This window comes from Rhododendron vialii, chromosome 6a (genome assembly GCF_030253575.1).
Source record: "Rhododendron vialii isolate Sample 1 chromosome 6a, ASM3025357v1".
Classification (NCBI taxonomy): domain Eukaryota; kingdom Viridiplantae; phylum Streptophyta; class Magnoliopsida; order Ericales; family Ericaceae; genus Rhododendron; species Rhododendron vialii.
In genome coordinates, this window is record NC_080562.1 from 9,278,629 (window position 1) to 9,291,126 (window position 12,498).

General features: G+C 38.4%; 1 protein-coding gene across 1 annotated transcript; it reads right to left on the reverse strand.

The window, feature by feature from the left end:
- Positions 1-2,691: 2,691 nt before the first annotated feature.
- On the reverse strand, positions 2,692-3,839 carry LOC131328362 (uncharacterized). Its single transcript, XM_058361313.1, has 2 exons — positions 3,489-3,839; positions 2,692-3,417 (listed from the first exon to the last, which is right to left on the reverse strand). Exons 1-2 carry the CDS (start codon positions 3,837-3,839, stop codon positions 2,692-2,694), a joined length of 1,077 nt encoding a protein of 358 aa, XP_058217296.1.
- Positions 3,840-12,498: the final 8,659 nt, after the last annotated feature.

Genomic DNA, 12,498 nt, shown 5'->3' on the forward strand with positions numbered 1-12,498 from the left:
GCCAAAAACCTGCAATTTTATACCACAAACAAATGCCATCCTACTGAACCAACCTCTGCATCTAAAAACAGAACCAAACACCTGCAAATTTATCCACAAAGGCAACCAAATGGTAGCCAAAACCTGTACCACCACACACACACACACACTCACTCAGAAAATCATAACCAAAATCTCAGGCTTATTCATAAAATATTCTAACTATCTGTTAGAAATCGAGAGACATATGAGGGTTTATTCGTAAAAGATCGGGAGGATTACCTACCAATATCACATGAATAAGCCATCACATGCCTCTCAATCGCTAATAAAGATTTCAAAACCATAATTAAGGCATTTGGCTCAGAGTAGTAGACAAATTTTTCAAGGTACTAGGCTGCAACATGAGTTGCCAAATGACCCTCTCATGTTGCCCCGCCTAAGTCCCGTACGTGTCTTGTTAAATTTTTATCACAGCCACACACACACACACACACATACAGGTTTTGGCCTCTGTTTGTGGGTTAAAACTGCAGGTTTTGGTTCAGATTGTGGCTCCATTTTGGTTCATTATATACATGCAGGTTTTGGTTCAGATGGTGGGTCAGAAAACTTTCATCATAGCCACCCAAAGATCTAAACAAAAAACCCCCAGTTATAACTCAGAAATGCAGGTAGCAAAAGATAAGCAAACCCCAACAGTTTTGACACATCCACAGAGCCCACAAACATGCAGGTTTTACCCATAAACAGAGCCAGAAAGTGTAAACCAAAACCTCTTGACCAAACCCAGAAATGCAGGCAGAAAACTGCAGGTTTTACTCAACCAAATGGCAGCCAAAAATTGCACTAGTGTTGACACACTTCCAAAAGCTGCACAGAAACTAAACCAAAAGCTGCACAGAAACTGAACCAAAACCTACACAGAAGTTTTTGAACCATAATCTGCACAGAAACTGAACAAAAATCTGCACACAAACTGAACCCAAACCAAAATCTGCACACAAACTAAATCAAAATCTGCACACAAACCAAATTGGTGCACTTTTTAACACATACACATAATTAAGGCATTGGGCTCAGAGTCGTACAGAACTTGTTGAGGGAACTAGGCTGCAACATAAGTTGGCAAATGACCCTCTCATGTTGCCCCGCCTAAGTCCCCAATGTGTCTTCTTAACTTGTCATCACAGCCACACACACACACGTATACACATTTTGGCCTCTGTTTGGTCATTAAAACTGCAGGTTTTGGTTCAGTTCGTGGCTGCATTTTGGTTGAGTATCTGTATGCAGATTTTGGTTCAGTTTCTGGCTCAGAAATCTTTCATCATAGCCACCCAAATATTTGATCGAAAATGTCCAGTGTTAAGTCAGTAATGCAGCCATAAAACATGACCAAACCCCAACAGTTGTAAGACATAAACAAAAGCCATAAACCTGCAGTTTTGAACCACAAAATGAACCACAGAAACTGAACCAAAACCTTCTCAGAAACTGAACCAAAATCTGCAGAGAAACTGAATCAAAACCTGCACAGAAGTTTCTGAACCATAATCTGCACAGAAACTGAACCAAAATCTGCACACAAACTGAACCAAAACCTAAATCTGCACACATACTAAATCAAAATCTGCATAGAATGTGAACCAAAACCTGCATTACTAACTATAGCACCAACATATAATGTCGCACCAACACAGATTTAACCCACAAAAAGAGGCCAAAACCTTAAAGTTTCAACATTCAGCTTTTTACACGAACACAGATTATAGCACCAAAAACTGAACCAAATTGCTGCACTTTTTAATGCATACACATAATTAAGGCATTGGGCTCAGAGTTGTACAGAAGTTGTTGAGGGAACTAGGCTGCAACATGAGTTGCCAAATGACCCTCTCATGTTGCCCCGCTTAAGTCCTCATTGTGTGTTATGCAATTTTCATCATAGCCACTGAATTACACATACAGCTTTTGGCCTCTGATTTTAAACATGAACAGAGGCCACAAAAGCTGCAGTGTTAAACGTTTTTAATACAGGCACAAATTAGAAGCCCAGAAATGCAGCCACAAAACACAACCAGTCCAGGTTTTGGTTCAGTTTCTCTGCAGGGTTTTTTTAATCATGACCACACACACATAAACCACTGGCCAAAACCTGCAGCTTTAACCTACGTACAGTGGCCAAAACCTCCAGCTTTAACCCACATACAGTGTCCAAAACCTGCAGCTTTAAAACAGGACCAAATAGAGGCAACAAAAACCAGCCAACACGTGCATGCACAAAACTGAACCAATATGCAGGCAGAAAACTGAACCATTTGGCTCAGAAAAATTTCATCATAGCCACCAATAACCTGCAGCAGTGAAATAGAACAATCCAATGAGTTTATACCCACAACCATAAAGTACAATGCAACATCAATTACCCAAAACTACAATTATATAGCACCAACATGAAGATCATGACTGACATTGTTAACATTACAAAAGGCTATCTAACTTTGTTTGGAGCACTTACGTACATTACATTCCAAGAGCTATCTACCATTGTTTGTAGGACAAAAGGCTCTTAAATTTATAAGCAACCACATGTATAGGAGTTATAGATTGGCCACTTCAAAAACATGGGCCATAAACGTGTAATAAGAGTTAAAGATCAGGCCACTACAAAAATTAATGTTTACTACTTGTAATTCTTCCCCCTCACACCTACACAGGACCAAAGATGAGACCATCTAGGACGGCCTGAACCCACGCTTGTTTTTGATGATCTTTGATGCCATAGAATAGGTCCAACCGATCTTCAGCCACACATATGATTGCACCTAACCTAAATCGTTGGGTATTGGTAAGGTCAAGCTTTTCAAGCTCAAGAGGCACTTGCGTGCGGCGAGCGGATAATTTGTTAGAATACCCCATTGCATCCGTCATTTTCTCCATATGGCTATCACTTTTTTCCAGCCATACCTCCATGCTTGCAGCAAGGGATCCCATATCAGCCATTCTTGTCCTCTTCTTCCCCCTTTGCGTTCCGGAGTTGGCCGGAGGAGTGGAGGTGCGGGGAGTGGATGTCGGGAGTGACGTACGACGTGCCGAGTTTGAAGTCGTGGACACTGGAGTTGTGGAGGATGGAGGTGTGGACGCCGGAGGTGTGGAGAGTGGAGGTGTCGATCCGAAAGGAATTTCATTCGACATCCCCGTGACTCCACTTATGGGGTTGCGATGAAATTCTTCACCGAAGTAAGGATAGTAGCAATCCTCATTCTCCTCAATTTGTTCATTTGGGGAATCATTTTCATTTTGTGGCGGTCGAGCCATTTCCGAAGGAACCTCCGCTCCTTCCCCGTTGGCCCTATCCTTTCCGAAGAGGAATTCCCAATCTTCAAAGTAAGGAAAACGCTTTCCACCAACCTCTTTTGCTTTCTGAGGGTACGCCTACACGAACATTACAACTTTAGTACAAGATCCAATGCCATAACATATCACTTTAAAGCATTGGAAGTTACCTCTTCGTAGATTTTCCACACCTCATCATCCACTTCAATTCTTTTGTTGACATGGTCCCACCCGAAGCCACTAAGTTTTAGAATGTCGGTCAATTTGGCATATGTTTTTCTCCAATATTTGACTTTTGAGTCAATGTGAGGGGAGGCCTTAATTTTACTCTCCGGCATGACCTTATCCATCTCTTTCTCAACTAAGGTGAAGAACCCGGGTTTGAACCCATTCTCCGCCTTCCATTTGTCACACATTTCAGTTACCATGATTTTGATAAGGGCATCCTCTTCGGATTTCCTCCAAACCCTACGCGTCTTTGAAGACTTTGTTGTAGGCACATGAACTTGTTGGTTATCCATTGCTGAATATGGATTTTAAGATGGACAATACATGATTATTTAACAAGTCTATTATGAACTACAAACCGGAATTGAATTACGATAAAGTTAGTACAATGTTGTTCAAATAAAATGGTTACATCATCAAAGTTATTGAAGGACCAAATGGAATGTTTACAGCATAACAGTTGTTCAACTACTTATTACAAATACACTAAACAAACTCTCTCATGGTGGAAAAACCTCTTGTCCCCCCCCATTCCCGAGCCAATGGTTGTACATGGCTGTAGCCAACGCATCCCTCTCCCCGGTCCATTGATTTGAAGTCTCTAAGGTAGTGATGTGATCATCTGCCTCGATATCATGTATGTGATCACGTTCCCATGCCGTGTACTCGTTCTCAATGGGATCGTTGGGCATCTCTCTCTTGATGAGGTTATGGAGAAGGCAACATGCTGTGACGATACGTGTTTGAGTCCTAATAGGGTAATACGAGTGAGATCTCAATATTGCAAACCGCATCTTCAACACACCAAAGCTTCGCTCAATCACATTCCTAGCAGCGGAGTGCTTCATGTTGAAGTACTTCTCTTTCGTAGTTGGCATGTGACCTTGCCTCCAAATGTTAATGTGATATCGTTGCCCGCGGTAAGGAGCTAGAAAACCCTCGGAATTTTGGTAGCCGGCATCGACAAGATAGTAATGTCCTGTACGAATGAAAGTTACGGCATTAAAGGAATGGTTCATACTACAACTAGAGTGAAAGGAAGGTGAACTAAGGAATTGACACATACCACGGGGGACTCTCAAACCATCGGGTCTTGAAATGGCGTTGGCCAAGATCCTAGAGTCAGTGGCCGACCCCTCCCAACCAGACAAGACGAAGACAAAGTTTAGGTCTCGACTACATACACCTAAAACGTTTGTGGCAATCTCACTTTTCCTTGACCTATAGCGTGGCCTGTCAACTGCTGGGGGATTAACTGGCACGTACGTCCCGTCCAATGCCCCGAGACAATTCTATGACAACATCAATATCACAAAATTAATACTACGTTGACATGGTCAAGTAGAGAAAACCAAATGGAAGATTTACTTAGAATTTAATTAAAGTTTACCTGAAACCAACTCCATCTACTGTCGTGGTAGTTAGGAGGTACGGGCTCTGGCCTTACTAGGAGCATGTCAAAAAGGCGCAACACACCTTGGAGTACGACATTGAAATGTCTGCTCACAGTTTCAGTCGATCTCCAAAAGTGCAATTTCGTACGCCTCTGTTTTGTATGGTGACTGAGGATAAACAAAAAAATCGCTACCCTCTCCTCAAGACAAACATTGCGCGAGTCTCCTAACCCAACACCTCGAAGTAGACAGCACAACCTAAAAAATGTATGCCTATTTACCCTCAACTGCTCGTGGCAGTCTACTTCATTACCATGGACAAGCCTATTCACGGCATCTACTTGGGTCTGGTAGTAGTTTGGATTTGGAGACAACTCGGGACGGGGATACTGTGCCGTCGACAGAATGAAGCAATACAGCCGAAACACGCCCATTGCAGCACGAATGTACATGTTTAACGCAATAAATGCCTCTTCCTCTTCTCTTCTCCTAATTTCTGTTCTGCTTAATCTTGCCATTGTAAAAACTTAAAAAATGGCTTCATGCAATTTAGAACAAACACAGAGTATAGCCATATCATGAATCTCCTAATTGGTCGTTTATGGTAAATATGTAAGTACATAGTTTCACTCTAACTCGTAATGCTCACAAACGTTCTACGACGTGTAGCTTGTTCAGTGCAGTTGAATCTAAGCTCTAAAAGGAAGCATAGGACTATAGTTGTCGACATTGTTTTACTACTCATCCAAGCAGGCCCTTAACTCAACAATTAACAAATGACCTAACATTGGTTACCTATAGCACCACCAATAACTAAAACCCCTATGTTACCATTCTAATACTATACATTGTTGTTCATCCATACATGCAGGTTCTGGCCTATATTTGTGGATTAAAACTGCATGTGTTAGCCTCTTTTTGTGTGTAAACATCCTAATATATGGCATAAAACTGCATGTGTTAGCCACCATTTAACCTGAACCAAAACCTCCAATTGGAAACCAACTTTTGCTCCTGTAGCCAACTGGTTTAAACATGCAGGTTCTGCTTCAGTTTATGAAGCAGTTTTCACACCTACTTCTGGTTAAAAACTTGGGGTTTTGGCCTCTGTTTCTGAGTTGAAAATGTTTTCATTTTCCTTATGTTTATACCTCCAGTTTTAACCCACAAATGCAGCCACAAACACAACGAAATCTTATAGTTTCTTCAAACAAACAGACCACAAAACGCAGTTCTAATAAACCCAACCAACAGGGGCCAAAACTTGCTACAAAACCCAACCATAACCTGCATGTATAAACATAAGCTACACTATGCTACCCAAAAACAGTGGCCGTAACCTGCATGTACAAGAAAACCAAACCATGCACTTTCAACCCAAAAACAAACCACAAAACCAGGTCCAAACGAAACCAATATAGGCCAAAACTTGCCACAACACACAACTATAACCTCCACGTAAAAAAGTAACCAAAACCTGCACTTTTCATACACGCACCCTACATACTCAAGTCACATTGACAAACAAGAAAAACATATCATAACAATTCAGTAATCAATTAATCAAAACCCTTGCTTAACACATTTTTAGTTATAAAAACATATCCTCCACCCTTCATTACCTTTTTTCACTTAGTCAAAGCATAAAAACATATCCTCCTAGTACGTGTGATTTTCTAAATACACTCACTAAATTCACTCAGTCAAAGCATTACAAGTTTTTTCACTAAATTTTTTTTATTTACCAGGACTCGTACCAATTCTAGAAACATTCACTTTTAAAATCCTTCTGCGGACATATGTCAAGTTATCAATCATATTAATCGAACACCAATATCACTTCAAAATATATTTATCTTCACCTTATATTTTTTTTCCAAGATAAATGAACTTTGAATGAGATCTACTAATAGTTTTTGGCGTGACTAAGGTTCTACTGTCAAGAAAATAAATATTCCGATTATCTTTGCCAGAGGAAAACCCCACAATCATATTAATCGAAAATCTGGGGCAACGCTTAGATAAATCAATCTCATTCAGCTCAGATTTATATAGGTTTTTTTGTTTTTTTTTTCCACAGAACAAAAGACATTTGGCTTTATACAATAGGAAGCCTTCTCTGTACAGAAACCCACAACATGTGCTTTCATCTCACAAACCGTACATGCAACGACTCAAGAAACCCATCATCAAACCACTAATCAAGCACAGAAACAAACACACACAGAGATGGTTTCATTTTTCAGCAATCTCAACCACAATCGCGTACAAACAAACGAAAACATGGATCTAACAAACCCTAGATCGCAGGATAAAGATGAGGGCGTGAGAAAAATCGCGATTGGAAACCATACCTGAGTTCGCACAAGCAAATATCGACCAAATCGCCCCCAAATCGCCACCAAAACCCTATCTTCCACAGACCAGAAAAGGGCGGCAACACAAATGGTAAACGACGAGGCTTGGGGGTGGGAAAAGGGGATAACGAAGGGTATATTCGTCCACAAATCAGCCCTCTTCAGCCGGATTATTTTTGGGCACCTCCAGAGGAGCCCAAAATTAACACCCGAGAAACCCTAGAAGAGGGGGAAACGATGAGGGGGTAAGAAATTATCAGGGAGAACAAATGGAATGCCAAACGGGGGATAAGGGGTGGGTCCCTCCCCATACACCCCCTCTTATTTTTCCCCTCCAGTTTTTACTCTATCCAAGCAAGCCCTAAGGGGATAAGATAGTAGGGGTATTAGTTAATAAGAGAGGGCCCACATTGATGTGATGTTTATGGAGGGGATTAAATAGTAGGTTGTTTAGATGAGGTATTAGAAAATGGGAATTAAATAGTACTTCATTTGGATGAAAGATTAATAGGAGGTATAAGGAAGGGTGAATAATGTAAAAAGCTGTCAAATGACCTTTTTGCCCTTGTGTAGTCCCTAAATTAATTATATATTACATTTTATATATAATTACAAATTTAATTATTCTTTCACAATTTAAGCCGTAATAATTTATTTTACTTATAATTTAATCAATGTAATAAGTATCAAAAATTATAATTTTTTTTTAAAGTGCTTTATTTTATAATTTCGTTTATTTTGGATCAAAGGCAAGCAATAATTTCATTTTTTTAAGCACAGTGGATGGGTGGGGTTGCATGGGCATATATGCACTTAATTACTTTTTCATAATTAAACAATAATAATTCAGTTCACTAATTAACTAATTAATTTAATACATAAAAAAAATTAAAAAACATTTTTAAAGCATTTTTTTAAATTTTTTTTTTAGTGGGGAAATTTTAATACCCTTTTTTTAGTGAGAGCACATGGCACACATGCACATGATAAATTTTCTTTTCTTTTAACCCTCGTTCTTATCACTTCCGGTTCCAGGCAGCTCTTGAGAGAGAGAGAGAGAACAGGAGAAGAAGACGAAGAGGCAGAGAAGAAGAATAAGAAGAACTACGACACTCCCTTTCTCCGATCCCGGCTGAACGTCACAGGTTCGATCTCCAATCTGCTGGTGTTCTCTTGTTCTTCCTCTTTTTCTTCCTGTTTCGCTGTCTGTTGCAGCAGACGAAAACCCAGGAGGGTTGGGGGTTGGGGGAGGGGATTAGGAGGGGCAAAATCGTCCAAGAAGGAGGGGGATTGGGGGGGATAATTTATGGACACCTCAAACCCTATCCGAAAATAATACCCCTCATTGCCCTCTTCTCCGGTCTTCCGCAAGAAAGGGAATAAACGAAGACCTCTCAATTTGGCTTCCCAAACCAGGTCTTAGAGATGGGCCCGGGTCTAAGGGAGGGGTTATAACTTATCCCCCTTCCTTCTTCGGCATCCAAACGACCCCCAAAGGTAATGATTCATCCATCTTCGGCCGACGTCTAGATAAATTTTCTTCAACGGGTCAGTATTTCTACCGAATCTCTCCCACTAGTATTTTAGACCTGCCAAATCAAACAAACAGAGCCCGGATACGGTCTGGATCTCTTTTTGTCTTTTTCTTAATTGAATATACGGTCTGGATGACTCTAATAGTACGATTCCTACTACAAATTTTGTAAACACAAAAAAGAAAGAATATGGTTGGATTTGAATTTTAAAGTCAATATACATAAGGGATAAACCTAGATATTTAATCTCCGTTTTTGGATAATTGAAATTCCAAAAGTTTCACGAGTCTGCAAATTTACTTACTCAAATTCACTTCTCTATTTTTTACTTTAGAATAAAGCATTGAAAGCCCATTCATTCTCCATTTTGGGGTAACTATTCTCCATTTTGAATCACTTGCCTTGACATGGTAGATATTATGGTGTGCACTGTTGTCTGTAATTTATTATACTCCTTTCATTCCAAAAAGATTGTCCGCTTTGCAAAGCGAGAACTTAAAAAATTACATTATATATCAAAAAGTTCAAACTTTTTTTGATAAATTAAAAGCACACATTGATATTTAATAACTTGCAGCAAATTGTAACGCCCTGATTTTTCGGAAGCAATATAAAATAAAATCTTAAGAAAATTTGCTAAATAAATATAATTTTTCAAAATAAAGTTTAGCTATTACAGTTACATGATAAATTTACTAATTCAAAATACATTAACTTCAGAGCTGACTCTAGGCTTGATACAAATCCGAAACATACTCGATCTTTGTTCCTGATATTCTTTCAGTGTCGAACTGCACCATTTTTTAATCCTCTCCATTGAATCCTGTGCCCTCTGGCAAATTGATCGCCGAAGTAAACGATTTGCCAGGATACAGACGTATCCGTGAATGATAAATCACCTAATAGAATAATCCAATCCAACCACCCCTCCTACTATACAACTAGCAGGTAACAAGATAATATTGAATCGAAGAAGTCAAACAGATATTTTTCACATAAGCCAGTTTATTATTATCCATTAACCTATCGTGTGATCTAAGATCTCATTCGCGAGATCTTTCCTTCCTAATCGCTAGCCATGCTCGGTCCCATGAGATCACTTCCCTTTACTGTCGCAGATACACCTAAGTTATATACCGAGTGTGCACCTCAATAACTACGACAAAGGAAAAACTTATCATGTCTGAATCACAACTAGAGTTTGCCTATCTTATACACCACTTCACAAATAACTTCACAATCATCACTGGACTCCCGCCAGTCTATCAATTCATCACTGGACTCTCGCCAGTTTCAATCTCATCACATCTCAAAATTCAGCCTGTAGGCAATTTCTAAAAAGAAAAACTTCTCAATTTATCCATTACCTAGCACCGTCTAAGTGAATTTTATTTCGCATACTACCCCATATCTCTAGGATCCAATCTAGCATTCAAATCAAGTAGTGGTGCAATATACAATTAATCAAATAATAAACAAAACAATTAGTAAGCAATGCAATCACGCAACTTTTTATGAATAGGTCGTTGCCCTTAATCTCGTATGGCCAAGATGATAATAAGTAAGAACTTTTTAAAAGAATTTTAAAAAAAATAATTAAATACATTAATTAGGTAAAAATATTAGAATTATTAACATGACCTTAATAAGAGTTCTAAAGGTCCATGCAACCAGTTGAGTGTCAAAAGTTGGGTTCGGAGGGTCGCGGAATTATTTTAAATAAAAATATTAACAAAAGTTGTCGAAAGTAAAATAAATGGATAATAAATTATTTAATAAATAAAATAGGTCGAGGTTAATAACGTTTCATTTTCGGAAGGTAAGGAGTTTAAATAAAATTACTCGGGCATTAATAATAAGGTTTATAAGGTCGTAAGGCAATTTTAATTGAAAGCACTGTAAAAATAATAATAAATAGTAAATTAAGTAAAGAAAAAAAATATGAAATTAACAAGATATCATCTTTGAGATGCGAGGAGTCTAGGAAAAATAGTTCGAGTGGTAAAACGTTCTTCGAAAGGTCGCAAAATTATTTCGAAACATTTAAAAATTTCTAAATAGGAGTATTATTAACTTAAAAACTTTTATTAACCAACTCAATCTACCAAATAAATTAAACTGATATAACTAATATATTTTATAGGGGAAAAAACCGAAATGATCCTTGTAGTTTAGTGTTTGTGTCAACATGGTCCCTACAGTTTGAATTGACTCGATTTACACTCTGTAGTTTCCATTTCGTTTCAACTTGGTCCAATTATTAACTGTCGTTAGCCTCCGTTAACTCCCGACACAAATGGGTCCATTTTCTAGTGAAAATTACCAAACGCTTTCTTCTCTAACCTCGCAGACTTAAAACCTTTTCCTAAAAAGCAAAATCGAGTCAATTTTTTCTAAAAATCGGGTTCTCTGGCCCGTGTTTTTTTTTTCTAAAATACTTGAATTATTCTTCCGATATTCAAAAAGTGACAAGGCACACCTAAACTCTATACCCGGTGGAGACACTAAGTTTTTTTCTAAACCCCTTTTATGGCCCAAACTATGGCCGGACTTGATTCTCTTTTACCCGGAGATATGTAGGCAGCTTAATGAAAGTTTGATTCTTTTTAAAATAAAACTCACTTCATTTTCTAAAATTCAAACATTTTTCAAAATATCCGAACCCCTTTTATAGAATATAAAACTCGTCATTTTTTCTTTTTTTTTCAAGAACCACGTCGCAATCCATAAGAATCGGATAACTTATTTTGGCCATAATCCCTCTCACTCCTTCCCCCCGAAGGCGAACGAGACACGTTTCAGTCGAAGGTAAAATCTCGGGCGCGACAAATAGAGAATGGAAGCCGTGAAAAAAATGGAGAATGGAACAATGAGACTCTGTGTTTTGGTTTAGAGGTATATTAGGGTAAGAGGAAAATGACAAATTACGATTTTAACCCTAGAAAAAGGGCTCATTCGTGTCTGAGGTTAACGAAGTCTAACGGCAGTTAGTAATTGGACCAAGTTGAAACAAAATGAGAACTACAAAGTGTAAATCGAGCCAATTCAAATTGCAGGAATCAGTTGACACAAATACTAAACTACAAGGACCATTTCGGTTTTTTTCCCTATTTTATACTAATTTTACACTGTAAGAAAATAATATCACATCAGTAGTTTTTCATAATATTAATATCAAAAGGATTGTAAAATAAATATCATAAGGGTCATCGTTTATGTAAATAATTACAAATAACATGTCCGGTTCAAAAATAATATCAAATTGGTGTGAGCTATATTTTTCATTCAGGCTCATTTCATGCCCTAATAAATAGTCAAAACAATTCAATTATACTTAGGGAAAATAGAGAAGTAGTTGGATAGGATTATAGTACCTTGAGTTTGTAGAATCGGATCAAAAACCGAAACTTTGAATTTGGAGAAGATGACTTCGGGTTTTGTCGAGGGGGGACCTTGGGGCCGAATTGGATGATATTTAGGGATGCTTGGAGTTGTAGGAAGTGATTAGAACGGGGGAATTGGGTTTCGGTTGAACGTAACTATGAAACCCACTTTTCTCACTCTAACTTTCTCTCTCTAAAACTCCATTGATTGGAGCTTGGTTTTCTTCTGTTTTTTTCTTTTTTCTTGGTCGGTGGAGTGTGTGAAATATCGTGGTATGCTCGT

What these genes read in the sequence shown, in the direction of transcription:
- LOC131328362 (XM_058361313.1), bottom strand. Translation starts at nt 3,839, where the DNA reads ATGGATAACCAACAAGTTCATGTGCCTACAACAAAGTCTTCAAAGACG. An exon ending in TGTGGAAAATCTACGAAGAG is followed by an intron (nt 3,418 to 3,488) that starts GTAACTTCCAAT and finishes ATGTTCGTGTAG; the next exon opens with GCGTACCCTCAGAAAGCAAA.